Raw genomic sequence first — 21308 nt, forward strand, 5'->3', positions numbered from 1 at the left:
TGCTTGGCCGATTCCAATTTCATCCCAGTAAACCCTCTTACTGGCTGATACACGTTTGAACCATGTAGTCCAGCTCTTTTCTGGTGGAACTTTCTCTAGAGATGGCCAGGACTTGAAAGTATTCTTCCAGTGACCTAGATCTGGGTTGGTTAATCTGAAGGGGATCCTATTGGTTTCACCAATAATGAACTCGGTGGGGTCAGGATTGCCGATTGGGCCGAGAAAGTAGTGGTTTTCATGCGTCAGACTGGGAATTGTGACTTGGTGGGAAAGATGCTACAAATCCGAGGCAACCAAGAGAAGGAAAGCAATATGAGGTAGGAGAAAATCGATCTGCTGCTAAGGAAGGGGATTTAGCCGATGAGAACTTACCTCAGTGTATTCGGCTGATGGCACACCAGATGGGCTGGCGGAAGATGACATTGGTGCGGGCGGAGATCTCGTCGAGGAGGAAGTCGCCTAGAAATTGCCTTTGCACCGGGGGAATCGCCGGAGAAGACAGAGAAGAGGTTTCGCTTGAGCGGTGAAAACGGAAGTCATGGCATGAGATTTCTCGGGGGTAACGGTTAGTATTTAAAGTGCTGGAATAACGGTCAAAAGCGGCGGAGTGCGAAACTTGCTCGGAGTCGGTACATGGCAAATCCGGAACATTATCAAATATCCCGGACTTGGGGGGCATGTGTTAACGACCAAATTTGGTAAAATCTGTGTCAGGAAAGAAGATTTGATCAAAGCGAAGTCGAAGGCGGAGATCGAGTTCGGAAACAGAGCAGGAATCGGCTGGAGTCCAGATCGGCTACGATTAGGATCGGCTGGGTCTGAGTCGGGCTAAGTAAGCCGATACAGCCGATTCCGACAATATGACTTGTACACGACATCGGGTTCAAGTTAATGTACCTCAAAATGATTGCCATGCACAGATAGAGTCCTGGGAAGGCAATTGTATCTATTAATTAGGATATCTTATGTAAATTCCTTATAGATAAATACGGGCAAAAGTCTGCCGCAAAGATTTATGGTATCCTAGAGTTTGTTAGAGATAATTGTCGTGTCCGGTATGGGCATATCTTGTAATTCTCGGGTATAAATAGACCCCGAGCCCTATGTAATTAACAACATACAGGTTCAATACAATCTCAGCGCATCGCCACCTTTTTGCTTTAGTTTTATTTTGACGAGTTCTTGCTTTCGGGTTGAGCTGCATCGGTTTCGATCTTCAACAAGAGGTAAAACTTGTTATGATGAATTATGTTCTCGGGATTAGTGCTTCCATCTTTATGATACTCTAATCTTGTCTATGTAATTCATCAAGTTATCATATATCTTACATAATCTTCGACAATATCGTCATCTAACCTACAATCGGCTAACATCTGTTAACAGAAGGCAACCGATTTGGTTAAATAGCGACGTTGACCTAGATTATATAAGATATTTACCACTCTATGAAACTTCCAGCGGCTTGATTGTCTAGATATTGTTCTTCTTTTCATACTTAATGCTGCATCAGTTGAGTTTGATCTATTAAGTCATGCTTAGAATATCAATCTCTAGCATGTACTCTGGTTGCCGATTAGGGTAGTATCGGAGTTTCAGCCGATCTTATCTGATTTAACCATATTCGCTCTATATGTTTCACTGACATGTTAAATCCGCCCTCTGTGTCAAGATATCATCGCAATCTAAATATATTAAGCTTCTGTTTAATACATTATACTTGTTTTAATATCTTGATGTAGAGTAGTATCGGAGTATTAGCCGATACACGCTAGATCTATCTGATCGGTTATGCTATAGACATATATAATCCTGTTATTAATATATATTTCGATCTAAGTGATTTATATTGTCTCGGCATGATGACCGACCTATCCCAATCACTTGATTTAAGTATATATTAATATAAGAACTATATATCGTTAATATCTATAGCCGATCGAATAGATTTAGTTCCTTACTATTTATTTATAATCGCCGATCGATTCATATGACATCGGCTCAAAGATAAATGATGTGTCATCAGCACCTAGCCGATCGGCTATCATTTATAGATTTAAGAACGGTTTCTTTGCTTCTATTTCTTGTTGATTACAAGATCAAATCAACTGGCACGCTCATACATTCGAAGGCGAGCTTTGGACCTGCATTGGAGTTAAGCAGATCTCTAAGGCCTCGTGTTTTCTGTCAACAACGGGGTAATTCGGTCGACCGCAATAGTTCGCGGGGTACTTCGTACTTTTTCCTACTAAAAAATATTCAATTAAAAAAGAAGTGACCCCTGTTCCCAACTTCCCCATCTCGTTTTTCACGCGCACGCTTTTTAAACTATTAAACGGTGTGTTTTTTTAAAAGGTTTCCATATGAAAGTTGCTTAAAAAAATCATATTGATCTATTTCTGAAAAAAAAATTAGCTAACACTTAATTAATCACGCGCTAATTACCTCTCCGTTTTTCGTGCACACTGTTCTGGTTGGGATCGCTGACTTGCGAACACAGATATGGTCCTGAAAAGTGATTTGCTGTCAACAATTTCAGGCAACAAATTATAGCAACGTAACATAAGTACAACCATTAGCAGTCACAAGCTCATAGATGAACTTCAAAACTAGTAGCGCTAGAACATTGGCTAAAATCTGAATTTTGTGATTCATGGATCGGTCTGGTGAGGAGAGGAGGGATGAGTCGCCGGTTACTTGATTGGCGCCCTGCTGGCTGCTGGCGCGTGAGAAATTAACTGAGAATGAGATCGAGGCGGATCGGAGGTGCCGACGTTGGGAAGATCGGGAGCGAATCGATCGAGCGCCAAAGCAATACTGTAACAAACAGATAAAGAAACGGGATGCTGCACGCATATGCTCTCGAAAGGAAAGCGTACGAGCGACCGGAGAACGTGTGTGGGAATCGGAAGTGGAAGTGGTGGAGATCAACGCGCGCGGACGGCGTCAAGGGAGAGTTTTTTTTTTTAAAAAAAAGAGGGAGTATTAGTATTGACATACGTGCAAAACATTATACACCAAATAGTATGTCCGCCTGGCTGCCACAATTGGAAATAGCAGCCGGTCTCTCACATCATGTTTTACATCGTATTCCTACTCTTACTCCCCTTCGATTTCCCCCAAATTGAATTCGAACCAAATAATCGCCTCACGCCCTCCCCTCAAATATGCAGCCCTTGCCACGCCGCGCGCGAGCGCCGCCACCGCGACTGATCACGACTCGGCTAGCTCTCTCTCTATCTCACCGACTAATTAATCCTCTCTCCTCCTGGTTGACTACAACTCTAACCAACTAACTCGCCCGCCATTGCAGAACAGCCACCGGAAGGCGGCGGCGACGGCGGTGGCAACAACAATGGGAAGTGGAAGGGGAAGGAGAAGGTGGTGCCCAAGCACCGCAAGAACCGGCACGGCATGCTTGTCGGCTGCTACTTCGTCCCTAAGGACCTGGAGCTCTTCGCCATCCTCAGGTGCAAGCTCGTATGCGGCCAGCTCCCCGGCGCCCTCAACAACGTCTTCGAGCATATTAGGATCCTCGAATTCCACCCCGCCCTCCTCCATGGTATGCCCGCTTCGCCGCCGCCTCTCTACCTCTCTCTTTCTGTCCCCTTCATCAATCACCCTCCTCCTCCTCTTCTTCTTCTTCTTCTCCGGCGATGACGTGTGTAGAGACGTACATCGGGAAAGAGGAGGATGGGTACATCTACTTCTTCAACAGGAGGCAGTTCGCGACGAAGGCAGGGAACAAGAGACGGCCGACGCGGGTGGCGAAGGGCGGGACGTGGAAGGCGTCTGGTGGGAGCAAGACGGTGAGGAGCAAGAAGGTCGGCGGCATCGACATCGGCCAGAAGCTCACCATGATGTTCTACGAGCGCAGGTTCGAGGGTGACCGGAACCCCATCAAGACCAATTGAGGCATGCACGAGTTTACCAAGATCATTGATGACTCCAAAAACCAAAAACCAGGTAGTCCTTGTTGATTTAATTGAAATTTAAATTTAAATCAATCTGCATTACGCTTGCAATCTACTTCCACCATTTTATATTATAAGTCATTTGGACATTTTTTTTTCAAGTTAAACTCTCTAAGTGTAATAAAATTTATAAAAATTAACAACTTCTACAATATAAAATCAGTTTCATTAAATATAAACATTGGATATATATTGATAATATGCTTGTTTAATGTTAATTATTGTTATATTTTGGTTAAACTTATAAAGTTATACTTAAAAGAAGAAAAAGTCAAGATCGACTTGTATATAATATAAAACAGAGAGAGTATATTTAAACATTGTGTTTTGTTCGTCTTGTAATTAACTGATTGATGCTCAAGTGGATTGATCGATTTTGTTGTTTGAGTTTGAGTTTTGGATACAATTTGTGCTAATTTGGGCTGATCAATTTCTGTGGATTTTGCCAAGCTTGAGGACCTTGCCGTGTACCACTTGTAGAAGATAAAAGGAAGGAGGACGAAGAGAATCGGTGAACGCTGCCGCCGCGGCGTCGACGAGCCCTCCACGTCGTCGGCACTGCCACCTCCTACGCCACCGCGGCCATTGCCGGACATGGCCGGACAGTCGTCAGCAACGCCGCTACTGCCACTGCAATTGCTGGGCTTGGCCGGATCGTCGTCGGCTATGTCGCTGCCTGTACTGCAGCTGCCGGGCATGGCCGGGTCGTCGTCGGCGATGCCGCTGCAACTATCGTTGCCGGGCCTGGCTGGAGAGATGATGTCCATGGCGGACCAGGCGAACATGGCCTCGACGTCGCAGGCGTCCACACCGTCGTCGGAGCTCCTGCAAGACTGGTACGACGAGTTCGAGATCACGTACGGCGCCGTGACGCCGCCGTCTCCTAGCACGATCAGCTGGGAGGCGCCGCAGAGCTCGCCGATGGGGTGGTGGCCGTCACCGAACGGCGGGCTGGTGCAGCACGACGGCTACCTCAGGATGGCGGCGGATCCAACGTGGTACATGCTAGAACACCTGTTGCCCACCGCGGCGATCCCGCCGGAACCGATGACGCCGAAGAAGAGCTCGCCGGCGCCACCACCAGCCGTCGACCACCACCACCGGCTCTCGCCTCCGCATGACGCCGCCGGCAGCAACTACAACCACCCGAAGCTCGCCGGCTACAACGGCGGCATCCAGGCGCAGCACGAGAATCAGCATCATCCGCAGGAGCCGCAGCCGGCATTGCTGGTGGATGGCGAGGACGGCTACGGCGCCATGGCCGACAGCAACGACACACAGCTGGGCGGCACGGAGTTTGACACCGAACGAATCGCCGAAATGGTAAAAGTTCAAATTCGAGGATAACACCGTCCTAAAGTACAACGAAGTCTTTCCTGACGACGACGAGGTGGTGGCGGCGCCGATGATGATCGACAGCGGTGCGATGGTGCAGAGGGATGTGATGGAGACGACCCATTCGACAATTAGGGCCCTCGTTCGAAAACCGCTGGAATTTCAAGTTTCCCTGGCTATAAATTCTTTGTCTTCAAATTTTACTCGATTTTGTAAGTTAATGTTCATATTTACTATTTGCTCCATGTTTTTAGTTTCGTATAGACCTTTGGTAATTTTACTATTTCACTAAGAACATGTACAATAAAGGGCGGTAGGAGGTCCACATAGGATTTTTTGTTGAGCTGGAAAAAGGAGAGGAAAAGAGAGAATGGGCAGGCGACTAATTAACCACCTGGCTACACGCGCGACCCGAGGTATGGGCCCGTAATGCTACCATCGCTACCAGTTCTCGTTCCTCTGCGCGTCTTTCTGCGTCACCATCGTCGCCATCTTCCATGGCCGCCATCGTCCCACCACCCTCATCCACGGCCGTGGCGGCCACCGTCCTCATCCTCGTCCGCCATCACCATCTTCCGCGGTCGTTCTCGTCCTTGGCTGCTACCGACGTTGCCCGCGGCCATCCCACCACCCTCGCCTACAGTCGCCGTCCTCGTCCTTCGCGTCCACAACCATTGCTTGCCTTCGTCCCGCCGTCCTCATCCTCCGCACGGCAGGGTACATTCATCCCACATCCACACCCGTGTCCGCCACGGTCGTTGTCCTCATCCAATATGACCGCCGTTGTCGCCCGCGGCCGTCCCGCCATCCTCGCCTGTGGTCGACGTCCTTGTCCCTCACATCCGTCCCGCCATCCTCGCTCGTATCCGTTGCTGTTGCTCGCTTCCATCCCACTATCCTCGTCCTCCGCGGCGGAGGCCCACGTCCGTCCCACCGTCCACACCCGTGTTCGTCGTCCTCGTCCACCGTAGCCGTCGTCGTCGCCCTTGCCCTTGTCCACAGCGGCCACCACCTTCGTCTGCATCCACCGTAGTGACATTCACGCAATCACCCGTGTCCGCTGCAGCCGCCGCCCTCGCCATTGTCCGTGTCCGCCCATGTCCGTTGCCTGCATCCGCACAAGGTTGGGAAGAAGAAAGAGAAGAGGAGAAGATGTGGGCCCATAAAAACAATAGAATATTTATGTTACAGTAAGCATAGGATATCTCTATTGTATACCTTAGTTATAACGCTAACTACAAGTGACGTGTTCACCTATTATATTGCAGCCAACAACGGTCTTTCTTATCAGTCAATACATTGTTTCCTGGCCTCTGCACCACAACAGTACAGGTTATGTGTTGCTCTAGAGAGGGTATAGATTATTAACAAAATTGCATCAAAAAAGAAGCGACCTTGAAATTCCGAATAAATATGCCCCTGAAAAGTGCTTTGCTTTCACCAATTTTAGGCCACAAATTAGCAAAGCAACATGAATACAACCATTAGCATTCAGAAGTTCGTAGATGGAATACTCATCAAAGCTAGTAGTGCAATTCTCGCTATAACTTTGGTTATATAACTATGTCATACATCGACTCCGAAGAAATCATAGTTACGAAATTCTAGATTGGTAAGAGAGTGTTAATTGCTCAGCACTAATCATGTCAACATCACTGTTGATGAAGTGAATAGATATGTGCCCAGCCATTCCAACCCCAGCTCGGTATGCAAATTAAACTACTCCCTCCTTCCATAAATGTTTGACACTGTTGACTTTTTTTAAACATGTTTGACCGTTCGTTTTATTCAAAAACTTTTGTGATATGTGTAAAACTATATGTATACATAAAAGTATATTTAACAATAAATCAAATGATAGAAAAAGAATTAATAATTACTTAAATTTTTTTGAATAAGACGAACGGTCAAACATTTTTAAAAAAGTCAACGGCGTCAAACATTTTAGGATGGAGGTAGTATTACCATAGGCGGTTCTCAATTATGGTGGAAACAATATATTTCATTGTTGCCTGCAGAAGTAACAAAATTGTTTCATATACATACACGAGAATACTATTGATTCCATTGCAAAATAACGGGGTCTAACCTCAGAACACACTAATATGCACAGTACAATCGACCATGCTTGCTGATTTGGCAAGATTCAGGAGAAAAACACGGAGAATTACAGTCATATATGAAGGTAAGTTCAAATAATACCTGGGAATGATCCTTCAGACCAAGAGATATCATCAATGACCGTGCTGATGAGCCACTACCACTGCAACAAAGAATATTCCTTTAGTATGCGTCTGCAAGAAAATGGAGTGTGGTACAAGTGCCAAAGGACAGTTTACAATCAGAGCTGGACAATTTATGTAACTAACTTCAGCAACCCAAGTGTCACAACAATTGCGTGAAATAAAAAAAAATCATTGACAACAGTTAAAAGGGCCATTGCTGGAGACATTTGCAACTAAATAATGAAATCCAAGAGCAGCTTAAATTTTGTGTGAATTTGAATGACAGATACGAATCGATGAGAATAGTAGTGTCATTCATCCAAAATGACAGATTTGTAATGACATGGATCCAATTAACGCAGAAATTTAATGAATGCACCGAACGGGTAAGTACTAGCATATCTCAAAATAGCTCTCGAATTGTAATGATGCAGGTCGTTGAATAGTAATGACATTTTTCGAAATGGGTAAAGCAATAATGGCATGGATCCACTAACCGAAAATTCGATTGGGTTGCATGCAGCCTGTTCGGACTAGAAGCAGGAACACTTGTTTTCCCACTTATCTTAACAATAATGATTTACACTATTGTTCTAAATAATAACATGTAAATCCGAATTTTATTCAAATTTGGATTTTTTTTTTGGAACTCCTGGTTAGCATAGGCCCAAATTCAAGGCCCATCAGGCCCACGTGTCTGGCCATTAAAAAGAAGAAACGAAAGAAAGAAAGAAAAAGGAAAAAAAAGAAAGAAGAAAACTCTCTACCCACACGCCCTATATAGTCCCCTTCGCCGTCGGCGAGCGGCGGCTCTCTACCCGCCGGCCTGCCTCCACCACCGCCATCGCCATGGAACCAGGAGCGGCGTCGCGCGTGACCGAGCCGCCGCGGTCCCCATGAATCACCACCACCGCAAGGTCCACCCGCCCTTCTCTCCCTCCGCCCGTGGCGGCTGCGGCGGCGGCGGCGGCGAGCCCACCGTCAGTCTCACCTTCGTGATGATCTGCCAACGTCAGCCCAATCTCCATGGCTTACGCCGTTGTCCGCAACCCGATGCCCGATGGCGGCGAGTTCATGTATTGGATTAAAAAAAAATCAAAAACGTTCCCCTAAATTGAATTCGAATCAAACGACCGCCTCACTCCCACAAAAAGAAGAGAACATCTCGCGCCACCCCTCAAATACGCAGTCCTCGTCACACCACGCGCGAGCAACCGGCGGATGGGGACGGCGGCGGCAGCGGTGGAAGCAACAACAACAATGGGAAGTTGAAGGGGAAGGAGAAGGTGGTGCCGGAGTACGGCAAGAACCGGCACGGCATGCCTGTCGGTTTCTACTTCGTCCCCAAGGACCTAGAGCTTTTCGCCATCCTCATGTGCAAGCTCGTCCGAGGTGAGGTCCCCGGCGCCCTCAATAACGTCTTTGAGCATATCAGGATACTTGAATTCCACCCCGCCCTCCTCCGTGGTACGCCCGCTTCGCCGCCACCGTCACTCTACCCTTCTCTTGTTGTTTCCTTCATCATTAGTATTTTAAATAGTGGGATAAGACATTTAGCGGTTGGGTTTCTCAAACAGCAATACCTATAGTGGGTTAAATGGAGTTATTACAGTTAAATTACACATAAAAGCAAATAGTTGGACCCTTCTTTAACATTTATAACCGAAGAATAGCAGTAGCTATAACTGAGGATTTAAAACCATGTTCATCATTGTCTTCTTCTCCGGCGATGGCGTGTGCAGAGACGTATATCGAGAACATAGAGGACGGGTGCATCTACTTCTTTAGCAGGAGGCTATTCGCAGCGAAGGCTAGGAACAAGAGGCGGCCGATGAGGGTGGCAAACGGTGGGACGTGGAAGGCGTCCGGTGGGAGCGAGACGGTGAGGAGCAAGAAGGTTGGCGGCATCGATGTTGGTCAGAAGCTCACCATGGTGTTCTACGAGCGTAGGTTCGAGGGCGACCAAAACCCCGTCAAGACCAACTGGGCCATGCACGAGTACACCAAGATCATTCCTGGCTCCAAAAACCAGGTAGTACTTGGTAATTTATATTTAAATTCAAATCAGTCCGCAAATACATTACATTACGATCTATATCTAAATAGGGTGTAGCTATATTTATGGCGTCATACTTTTCATAAAAAAATAGTCGGCATGTATTTATATTGTAAGTTCCTAAATTACATATGTAATTTTAGTGTATTTACAATGTAAGTCTCAAAATTACATATGTAAGTACTAAAATTACATATGTAAATTCGAAAATTACATACTAATTGCATATGTAAGTGGGGTGTAAATGAGGTGTAACTAATGTGTAAGAGGCTGAAAAAAAATCGACTATATTTCTAGCAACTCTGTCTAAATATTGTGTTTTGTCTTGTAATTAACATTCCATTATACGGCCTCCATTACATATTATAAGTCGATTTGACTTTTTCATAGTTAAACTTCAAGTTTATAGAAAAATATGGTAACATCTAAAACATCAAACTAGTTTCATTAAATCTAACATTAAATATATTTTGATAATATATATATTTTTGAAATACTACCATATTTTTTCTATAAATTTATTTAGTCAAACATTAAACTGAAAAAAGTTTAAATTAGAAAAAAATTAAAATGACTTATAATATAAAACGTATAAAATGGAGGGAGTATTCATGATCAAGCGGATTGATCGAATTCAATTTGTGCTAATTTGGCTTGATAAATTAATTTTGTGGATTTTGGACAAGCTTGAGGACCTTGCCGTGTACCGCCTGTACAAGATCAGAAGGAAGGAGGACACAGAGCCGGTGAACGCTGCCGCCGCGGCGTCGAGCACGGACAAGCCCTCCACGCCGGCGGCACTGCCACCGCCTACGCCACCGCCACGGCCATTGCTGGACATGGCCGGATCGTCGTCGGCAACGTCGCTACTGCCACCGCAATTGCCAGGCCTGGCTGGGTCGTCGTCGACGATGCCGCTGGCACTGCCACTGCAGCTGCCTGGCCTGCCCGGGTCGTCGGCGGCGATGTCGCTCTGCCGGGCTTGGCTGGAGAGATGACGTCCATGGCGGACCAGGCGAACATGGCCTCGACGTCACAGGCGTCAGCACCGTCGTCGGAGCTCCCGCAGGACTGGTACGACGAGTACGAGGTCGCGTACGGTGCCGCGGCGCCGCCGTCTCTTAGCACGATCAGCTGCGCGGCGCTGCCGAGCTCGCCGACGGCGTGGTGGCCGTCATCGATCGGCGGGCCGGTGCAGCACGACGGCTACCTCGGGATGGCGGATCCTGCATCGTGTAATACGCGTTGGAACACCCGTTGCCCAGCGCGGCGATCCCACCAGAGCCAATGGCGCCGCCGAAGAACTCGCCGGCGGCGCCACCACCGGCCGACGCCGGCGGCAACTACGACCACCCGGAGCTCGCCGACTACGGCGGCAGCGTCCAGGCGCAGCACGAGCATCATCAGCCGCAGGAGCTGACGGATGGCGCGGACGGCGACGCACAGCTAGAGCTAGGCGCCGCGGAGTTTGATTCCGAACGAGTAGCCGAAATGATATCCCAAATAATGGATGGTGAATTCGTGTTTAAATTTGAGGACGACACCATTGTTAGCTTCAACGAGGTGGCGGCGGCGCCGATGTTGATCGACGGCGGTGGGGACGGCGACGGCGATGGTGCAGATGGAGGTGTCGGAGATGATCCATTCGATAATTAGGCCACTGTGTTCGAAAACCGTTGGAATTTTCAGTTTTCCTAACTATAGAATTATGTCTTCAAATTTACTCCTTTTTTGTAAGTCAATGTTCATATTTATTTTTTTTAGATAATGTTCATATTTATTATGGCTGCATGTTTTTAGTTCTGTTCAGACCATTGGTAATTGTACTTTACTATGCATGCGTAACTAATCGAGATCTACTGTTCATTCTGAATTGCTCGAGCATATGATTGCATTTTGGACAAGATGAATTGCCTCTCCGCGTCAGTCGAGTTAGAAGTACGAATAATCCATTTATGGGACATAGACAAAGGGGTTCATAGTCTATGCTAACGGTAGTTTTTCGATCTGTGGATGGTTGCTAATTGTTGTAAGTAGAGATGATTGGCAATTGCTCCACTGAAATGAAGCTTTGCAGCTTTCATGCTGTTGCTGACTTGCTGTTATTGATGCCATGCAAGTTAGTTAACCATTTGTCTAAACTTTTGAAACGCTGATTACTACCAGTATATCGAGATCAATTTTACGAAAATTGAAGGGCACTCGTATGGATTGTTAGTGCGTCAGAATTCAGATACTCGAATTACAAAAATTACAAGCTTGATGAGTTAGGCTGCATCAGATGTACAGAGAACAAAGCCGAGAACTAATGCTACTGACTGCAAGAATAAAAGACAATATCCAGTATGCAGTGCAAACAAGCAGTCATAAATTCCAAATGGGCAACGGTAGCTGCTTCATTTTGTCAACCGAATATCAAGTTTCCAGCCGTCGTTGGGGTTTCTGAATAATCCATATTTCCTCCATTTGCACGATAACATCATATAAACTCACATGCCATCATCATTCATCAGCAACCGCCATGTGCAAAAGCTGTGAGCATCACAAGTCTGAAAAACACTGGTTTGCAGTTGGTAAACTAGCGTTGAAGGTCTCAAAGGCCGAATGCGATTCTCTGCACAAGATCTGGCCTTCTCTTGCTCGGCATCCGAAGAAGTCCGGTGATCTGTAGCTCGGTGACAGCTCTGCAAAACCTTGCTCTGGAACCAATGAGTCAAGGATTACCTGGATTTAATGATTACAAGAAATGCTGCCCTAGTATCTGTACAAATATATTGGTGGACGTTTAGTATATTAAATTGTAATAAAAAGGTTAGTTCAAGGATACTGGATCATGGCTTCACTCTCCGCAGCAACGGGTTTTGATTTCTTTTTCGAGGGAGATGTGTGCGGTTTCCTTTTGATTTTTGAATGCACGCTATTGATAATGCCATCGAAAGATATGTACCAGTCATGAAGGTTGATTACATCACCATATTCTTGGGCTAGATTGCACCTGCAAGATTAAAAAGGATAATACGTGTCAGCATAAAAATACATTAAAAAATGGGTTTAATGATCACATCAGGATAAAGGATGGTTAACATGGCATGCTATGTCAACAGAATGACGTCTGTTATTTTGAGCTTTAGATTCCAAATATTAGAACTTAGTATGCCAATTGATTAGGTTTTCACCATATGGCTATTTCCACCAGATGCGCCACTCAATAAGAATACTTTCCAGGACTTACATAATTGATGTATCATGCATGGATGCCGACACAGCAATTCCATTCTTCCTGCAGCAAGAGCATTTAAGATGTTTGTGTGACTTGACTAGATCAAGCTGGACCATTCTTCTCGGATTTCCAATTAAAGCCTACAATGAGATGTGATAGAATTTAAAACAGTTAATTTGATAGTTATAGATTATTATGTAAGTAAGTAGTACATAATGGTACCGGCTTTCTTTCTGTAAAGGAAAAACTTACAGATTGAAGAATGCTAACATTCTTGAAACAGACGATTTCATGAAAAGGTAAACACTCAACAGAGACCAGAAATTTCCTGTTTGAAATATCTAGGCATTAGATGCTGAAAGAACTTTAAGTTATTGAAAAGCAAACAAAATAGAGAAAGATAATCCCAGTTCAATTGTACTAGTCATCTGAATAAATAGATCTAGTAAGTTATATAAGATTAAAATAGTACTTAGTTGATTCAATCTTATAATAACATTTACCTGGTAACATCATCCAACAGCATAGCCACTTTATCATTCAGTGCTACTGTACTATTTCCAGTACTATTTGTTGATCTCCTGATATGCCATGAAAATGATTTTCAGCCAGTTTCAGATAATCGAAACTGAAAAATGCAGTACAGATTCGTCCACTAGAGATACTCAACCTCATTATGCTATTGCAACTTGTTTTGGCATTCTTAATATTTGTTTGGCTAATAAAATTTTTAAATGAAATATGGAATAAAGCAGGAAGTACCTAGGCCACTTATCCTTTGTGATCCTCACACTGTCTGTACTGATTGTGGTGGACTGAAGCTCTTTCACCTTGTTTGTTATCTGGGATTAGAATGAACACATTCTCAACTAGAGTCACACCACAGTTTTAAAAAGTACATTAGTACACTAGGCTCTATGCCAGAAGCCTTCAACTGGTAAAAACTAAGAATGAGTTATCTGACTTGGTCAAAACAAAAACTGTGACAAATGCTCAAGCCATCTCGACACAAAAGGTATTACTTCGAACATCAAATGACCAAAAGCAATTATCTCCCTTCAGAATGTTTTGAATGAAGATTGCAGACAGCAACCAAGTAAAGTGGCCATCTGAAACTTGAACCCATATGGTATGGCAGTTCATAGCATATCCAAAAAGTTTTCTACAAAAATTAGCAATAAGCATACCTTATCCATCCCGTTTAGATGGATGCTCCAAACTTCTAGAAGACAAAATAGTGTTTCCACTGGAAGGTACCTGATCCAATAAAACACACTCATCAAGAGCTAAGCATTACAGTAAAGGGTCCACCTCCATCAGTCGGTACTATTATGTCGCTGCCCCCAAAATTTTACAATCCCAAATTCCCCTTTGCTCCCATAGTAATTATAAGCTACAATGGATATTAATCAACAATACCCTACTAAATGCCGCTAGATAATCTAGAGCAATGAATCAGAAGCTTCGCATCCAAAAACCTGAAACCAACTCCCATCAACATACCTTATTGTATCCATCACCTGATCTATAAATCTTCTACTAGTTCCTGACTTCTCATTTGGTAGATTGGGTGCCTTCTGAGTGTGCAGGTCAGGGTTTACAGCCTCACAGAAAATATCCAAAAGTTGCACTTTACCATGTTTTCCAGCTTCATACAAGCACTGCATAATCACAACATACGAAATACATTATTCGATGGTATGGCTCTATAACTTAAGCAGAAAAAAAGGCGCTTTGCATGATATTATCCAAGTATTCATAAGTACAAAGGAAGTGATAATCCAGAATTCCACTGTCTCTAATTGCAAATGGTAACACATTTGTTGGTACCCATCAAGTTTAGGTCACGAGTAAACCACATTTCGTTAGCTTTTATTTAGACATCACAAGGTCAATAGACAAATGAACTTGAAAATCTGAGTCTTAAAGAAAAAAAATAGCTGGGCAACTCTGTTTTCTAGAAACATAAGAAAGTTCTGGAGAACAAAGAAAACTTACCAAGAGAACTGAACTCCAATCTTTTTGAATATTCATAAGCTCAGACAACCCGTCAACCATATTGTCGCCAGACTTGGTTGAGTCCTTTTCCCTGCAATGGAAATTTTTAGACAAAGTATATTACTGGTGAAAATCTTTAAAGTCAGTATTGTACCTTGTGCATGACGGGAGACCAGATGCATATTTCCGCAATTCTTGGGGTAGTGCATTAAACTTATCATGCCAGAAGTTCTGTGGGATAAGACAGAAAGAAATAAATCCATGTCAATACAAGATATTAGTTTGTACCGAAAGATATGGAAACTTAAAAATATTTATTTTCCAGTTAGTGATAGAAGAACATAATTAGCTAACATTGAATTATGTTTGGAAGAAAATAAAACAGACCTCACGATCCTCTTCAAGCATTCCCATGCACAAGAAGCTCAGAGGTTCGACAGAGAAGTGCTTACTACAAGCAAGCTGCATAAAATTTGATTTAGTACTAGCATCCATCAAAAATAAGGGGAAAAACATAAATAACAACTTGTTAACATCAGTGAAAAGAGATTAAGATTAACATGAAGAACCAACCTTGAGAGCACTAATAAAAGATGTTATGGTCCCATCATGCTTGAAAAAGTAATTTCTAAGGAAAACTGCAACTTCATGACTGATACAGAATCCAGCACATGGTTTGACAAGGATAGCCTCAACAAGTGCGTTCATTCTATCAGAAGGAGACCCCAAGGTCAGCTTGCACGGCTCTAATCTTTGAAGAGCTTCCGATGAGAGTAGTTTCCTTGGTGCGTCAAGGGTGGTTGCGATCCCCATCACAAAGAAGATGGGAATTTTAATCACCCACTCGCTGCAACAGATAGAATATTCAGGTTAAAATCATACCCAAGACTATAAATTTTATTAGGTGAAACTAAGGATATAAATGAAAGATAAAACCAGGTTCATTTTCTTAATTGTAAGAAGAATATCTTCTAAAAGAGGATTAAACAAGGGATTGGTGAGTTCCACACCAAAACAGAGAAAAAAATATCAAACAACAAATTGGTATGCTTTTATGCTATCTCAGTTATAATGAAGCATGACAAGAAGGCTGAAGTAGAAGACTAGAAGGGGGATAGAAGGGGAAGTGTCATGATGGCAAGACAGAAGACATGGATGCTTATGAAAGTAAAATGCTGCTGTTTTGGCTCAAAAACCGGGGAGGGTTTATGAAACCGAGTTGTTATGTGTGATTTAGGAACTGTAATCTGAAAATGTAGCAGTTGCTCTCTAGTTTAGCTTCATGATTGCGTTCCAAATTTTAGCATCTTGAAACTTTTTAGCTGAAAATAGTGGGATCACGCTATCCAGGGCTAAAAGGTGGGGTCTGTTTTAGCCTTAATCTTGTAATCTGGATGGTGTGGTCACTGTTTTGCTTCTGATAATAGAAATGGGAGAGGATCCTTCCTCTCTTTCTAGAGAGAGAGAGAGAAGATAAAAACAAATACTCCCTGTGTTTCTTTTTGTATGACGTTGGCTAGTTAAAAAATGAACTAAACAACAAGAAATATTTCAGAACGGAGGGGCTATATGTTAAGCAACCATATTAAGGTATAGAACCGTGGTCAAAACAACTTTTATGTACTTCATGTTTGATGTAACCGCAGTTGTTTAAACCCATTGAATGCTATGAAACATAAATTTTACCTTAGTATCATCACAAGCTCTCCCAGGACATCACCAGAGCATTGCTCTAAATCATCAATTACGACGACTATAGGCTGATCATAGTTCTCAGCTGCAGAGTACCAAGATGCAAGTGCAAATATATCCGCTACCTATTGGAGTGACAAAACCAGAACAGACAACAAGTAAGGCTATGCACTCCAGTCTCAAACTCTCAAGTAAAGTACAGCTAAAAAAGACTTGAGAGCAGGCCATGTCACTCACATCTGGAACATCTGAAAGTAGCTGCCTCAACAAGCTCCTGAAGCAACAACCAACTCCATTTTTTTCCGATAATTCAGTCGCCGACAGCTTGGCCAGGTGACATCCATTGGACTCAAGATACTCTGCAAGATCCCGGAATGTCGTGATGTCGTCGACGAATTCCGCATTCTCTGCAAAATTAAGAAGCCCAAACCATCAAACCGAGCAATTCTTCGCCACACCTACCAACCAGCTGAACAAATTGATGGCGGATTCTCACTGGTGAGAACAAAAGCCGTCGGTATCTTCCTGCAGATCACATCGGTGAGGAGAGGGTATGGCTGCCGCACCTCGGCTGCGGAAGGTCTCGCAATGGAGCGGACTGCGGAGAAGGATTCCTGCACCCATCGCAGCACCTGGTCGAACAGCTTGAGGCTGATCCCCCGAAGAACCTCCTGCCCACACGAGCAATCGAAAATTGGATCAATCCCAAGATGAGAAATCGCACTCGTCAGATTCTGCAATTGCTGAGGAATTAAGCGAGTGAGTAGTAAACGAATCGATGGAATATGGGGGAATTGAGTTTGCACATTGATGGTGGACTGGATCTTGGACCAAACGCAGTGGAAGGCGTCGAGGCGGAGCCGCTCGTACAGCTCGTCGTCGTCGTCGTCCTCAGCGGCGTCGTCGTCGCGGGATCTCTTCCCGGGTTTGGGGTTGGGAGATGCCGGCCCGGAAACGTCGATCCGGCGGCGCGCCCGGCCGGACGACGGCAGCGAGGGAGCCGACGAGGAGGACGACGAGGCAGCGGCGCCGCCCTTGTGGAGGACATAGAACGGCTGCAAGGAGAACGGAAGTTAATCCCAGAGCAGCAGCGGCGCCCGCCGGCCGGCGAGAGGGGCAGCAACCGCCTGAGAGAGAGAGAGAGAGAGATGGAAACGCACCTCGATGTTGGTGGCGGCGGTGAGCGGAGCCTCACCGGGCGGCGCAGCCATTGTCGCGCTAACCACGGCGGCGACGCGGGTGGTTCGGGGTGGCGATCTCCGACGGCGGGGAATGAGGCGGCGGCTGCGGCTGCGGCTGCGGCGGCGGGATTAGGGCAGTAGCGCGGAAGAGGGGGCTTCTTTTGGCGGGAAAGGCTCGCGCCAAAATGAAAACTGGGAAAAGGTAAAAAAAAATGAAAAAATGAAAAATAAGGTTCGGGGGTTTGAACCCGACGTGAATCGAACACGCAACCTTCTGATCTGGAGTCAGACGCGCTACCATTGCGCCACGGATCCGGCTGTAACCGACGGTAGGTAAGCTTATATTCCATCATAAAAAAAAACCTTATGCGGATATACATTTATCCGGATACGCTCTGGTGTCACATTCCCACTCACTCCTGTTTAGTTACAAAACAAAAATTTTCACATGTCACATTGAATATTTTGAATATTTCACACATATATAAAATATTAAATATAGAAAAAAACCAATTACACAGATTGCGTGTAAATTATGAGATGAATCTTTTAAGCCTAATTGCGCCATGATTTAAAAGTGTGGTGCTACAGGAAACATTTGGTAATGATGGATTAATTAGGCTTAATAAATTCATCTCGTAGTTTCCTGATGGGATCTGTAATTTGTTTTGTTATTAAACTATGTTTAATACTTCAAATGTGTGTCCATATATCCGATGTAACAACCAAACTGAAAATTTTTCCCTAACTAAACGAGGCCTTATATTAAGTTTTTATGGGACGGAGGAAGTACTAAAATGCAGCTACGTTTAAAATTTATAGAAGTACTAAAATACAACTACTTTAAAATTTAAAACTCAACTACTTTTAAATGTTGAGTTCAACTAAAATGCAACTACATTCCTTTCATATTATAAGTCATTTTAACTTTTTTAGGTCAAACTTTTTTAGATTTGATAAACTTCTTTATAAAACGATATAGCATATTTAAAAAAATTAAACAAAAACAATCAACAATATTCAATGTCCAATGTAACAAAACTAATTTAGCGCTATAAGTGTTGTTACACTTTTTCTTTATAAATTTGTTCAAACTTTAAAAAAGTTTGCTTTTAAAACAGTCAAAGCGACTTGTAACGTGAAATGGTTGGAGTAGTACTTAATTCGTTTCATATTATAAGGCGTTTTAATTTTTTTTAATCAAACTTTTTTAAGGTCTGACCAATTTTTTGAAAATTCTTAACAATATTTGCCACATCAAATTAGTTTCATTAAATACATTATTGAATATATTTTAATAGTATATTTATTTTGTGTTAAAAACTTTTATATGTTTGGGTAAACTTAAAAACATTTGACTAGAAATAAAGTCAAAGCGACTTACAATATAAAACGAATGGAGTACGTAGGCCATGTTTAGATCACACCCCAAGATTTTTCACCCTATCACATCGAACGTTTAAACACTTGCATAAAGTATTAAATATAGGCTAAAAATAACTAATTACATAGATTGCGACTAATTTCTCGCCGACTAATTTGTGAGACGAATCTTTTAAGCCTAATTGCTCTATATTTTGACAATGTGGTGCTACATCAAACATTTGCTAATGACGGATTAATCAGGCTTAATAATTTGTTTCGCGATTTACTGACAGATTTTGTAATTAGTTTTTTATTAGTGCCCGAACACCTCATGCAACACCCTAAATAATACCCAATGTGGCACGTCAAAACCTTACACCCCTGGATATAAACACCCCCGTAGTAGCAAGTCTCATTGTATCCAGCAACTATCTCGTTTTTCTTTAGCACACTTCCCGAAGTATTAAACGATATATTTTGTACATATTTATATAAGTTTCTTTAAAAAATTAAACAAATCTATTTCTTAATTTTATAATAGTTAGTAGTTAATTAATTATATGCTAATTGCTCACCTCGTATGCTGAGAAAAGCTAACCATTTAACTTCTCGAACGCAACCTAAATGATAGCAGAAGCATCCATGTTCACACTTCAGAAAAATTCGCCAGATTTGCAAGCTCATTATTTGCCTTATGCTGCTTATGCATATGCTTATTTGTATGTCTTATTAGTAATTAAAAATAATTTACAGATTACTAATAATAATTTACAAGTAAAACTTTTATATACACGTTAATAAAATACAGTGAAAACCCATATTATTAATTCTAAAATTAAGTTTTAAAATTTAAATTTTAGCTTATGCTCGTAAGTGGAAAGATGAGGCAGTTCTCTCTAATGCTTCGATCAAATAAAGCATTGAAAACCTTGTCTTTGAGTATGCGTAGTTTCCGCATATCTATGGTATTTGTTCTTTTTATTTGTCTTAGATTGTGTTTTCTTAGTTTATGATCACACTAAGCAACGAACAGTTACTTCGAAATGCTCCTCTAGTTATAAATATGACAACATTTGATTAAACTTTCGAAACTTTCACCATAAATAGCGTTTTAGATATTTATTTTAATAATTATCTTCATAGATTTTTCCTGAAAAGTATTTTGGACTTAATTAAATTTTATGAGCCTACTCTAGTATAAATTTGATTGTCAAAGATTTTAAAACGTTTGGCTGAATCTTATTCTACCCATGTCAAATATTCCCTCCGTACTTATAAAAAAAAGTCGTTTAGGACATTGTTTAAGTCAAATCTTGGGAATATAAATCATCAATAACTCTCAAGTTATTGAGTTTGAAAATGTAAAAATTATATTAATAGATTTGTCTTCAAAAATACTTTCATAAAAATATACATATATCACTTTTCAATAAATATTTTTATAGAAACAAAAAGTAAAAGTTGTGTTTTGGAGACCGTGTCGCTGTCCTAAACAACTTCCTTTACGAGTACGGAGAGAGTATTTGTGAGTAAATAGAGAGCGAGATTTTCAGGCAAAATACGGGCAGAACGTTCCCAAAAACGTACAGTAGTCGGCAGTCTTCTGCATCTATGGCGGGATTGGTATGCATTAATTGAGAACTGAAAAATTAGGCATGAATTGGAATTTTTATTTCTCGTTGCAACATAATTTTCGTTTTGTCCTTGAACGGTTGAACCTACTCTCTCGGCATAGTACACCAATCTCTACTATTATAAATATTAAAGATATTCTTGCTAGTACTTGGTACATCATCCGTGTATGAGTCGGTTTTTAAGTTTGTTCCTTTTGAAAATATAAATCCGTATTTGAGTCGGTTTTTAAATTCGTTCGCTTTTGAAAATATAGAAGGAATCGTATAAAAAATCTCTTTAAAAAACTCGCATGCTAACTTAAAACGATCGGACTCCTAATTGCAGCTCATGATTTTCTAAATAAATGATCCAAACGAGTTCTCATAGTAGATTTCACCTTAACTAAAACATATAACAATAATAAGATTAAAATAGCCTTTATCCGTTGCAACGCACGGGTATTTTTTCTAGTCTAAATATATACTCACTCCGTGTAAAAAAGCAACCTAGGAGGCCCCTCCTAGTTGTCCAGATTTGTTCAATTAGAAGATATCACATTACTACCTTCTATGTTGCGTTTTTTTTGGACGGAGGGACCCTAATATAAGGGATCATTCTCACTTTAACAAAAATTAAGGTGGTGACCAGAAG

General features: G+C 42.6%; 1 protein-coding gene, 1 non-coding gene and 2 pseudogenes across 2 annotated transcripts; 2 read left to right on the forward strand and 2 right to left on the reverse strand.

Moving 5' to 3' along the window:
• The first annotated feature begins 3291 nt into the window (after positions 1-3291).
• Positions 3292-5441, forward strand: LOC127785857 (uncharacterized; annotated as a pseudogene).
• Positions 5442-8557: 3116 nt separating this feature from the next.
• LOC127785858 (NAC transcription factor NAM-B2-like) lies at positions 8558-11243 on the forward strand (annotated as a pseudogene).
• Positions 11244-11752: 509 nt separating this feature from the next.
• Positions 11753-17839, reverse strand: LOC127786038 (origin of replication complex subunit 3). The gene is made up of 17 exons (XM_052313362.1): positions 17658-17839; positions 17304-17552; positions 16994-17168; positions 16735-16904; positions 16492-16622; positions 15379-15652; positions 15193-15267; positions 14960-15036; positions 14806-14896; positions 14311-14468; positions 13995-14064; positions 13570-13649; positions 13311-13388; positions 13060-13135; positions 12820-12947; positions 12415-12582; positions 11753-12286 (listed from the first exon to the last, which is right to left on the reverse strand). Exons 1-17 carry the CDS (start codon positions 17706-17708, stop codon positions 12181-12183), a joined length of 2157 nt encoding a protein of 718 aa, XP_052169322.1. The 5' UTR covers positions 17709-17839; the 3' UTR covers positions 11753-12180.
• Positions 17840-17921: 82 nt separating this feature from the next.
• TRNAW-CCA (transfer RNA tryptophan (anticodon CCA)) lies at positions 17922-17993 on the reverse strand. The gene has a single exon. It is a non-coding gene; the product is annotated as a tRNA-Trp (tRNA).
• Positions 17994-21308: the final 3315 nt, after the last annotated feature.

The sequence above is a fragment of the Oryza glaberrima genome, chromosome 10 (assembly GCF_000147395.1).
Source record: "Oryza glaberrima chromosome 10, OglaRS2, whole genome shotgun sequence".
Taxonomy (NCBI): domain Eukaryota; kingdom Viridiplantae; phylum Streptophyta; class Magnoliopsida; order Poales; family Poaceae; genus Oryza; species Oryza glaberrima.

Coding starts and splice junctions, on each gene's coding strand:
- LOC127786038 (XM_052313362.1), bottom strand. CDS start 17,708: ATGGCTGCGCCGCCCGGTGAGGCTCCGCTCACCGCCGCCACCAACATC. Junction 14,469..14,805: donor ATTGGAGTTCAGTTCTCTTG/GTAAGTTTTCTT, acceptor GTGATTATGCAG/TGCTTGTATGAAGCTGGAAA. Junction 12,948..13,059: donor ATGTTAGCATTCTTCAATCT/GTAAGTTTTTCC, acceptor ATCTCATTGTAG/GCTTTAATTGGAAATCCGAG.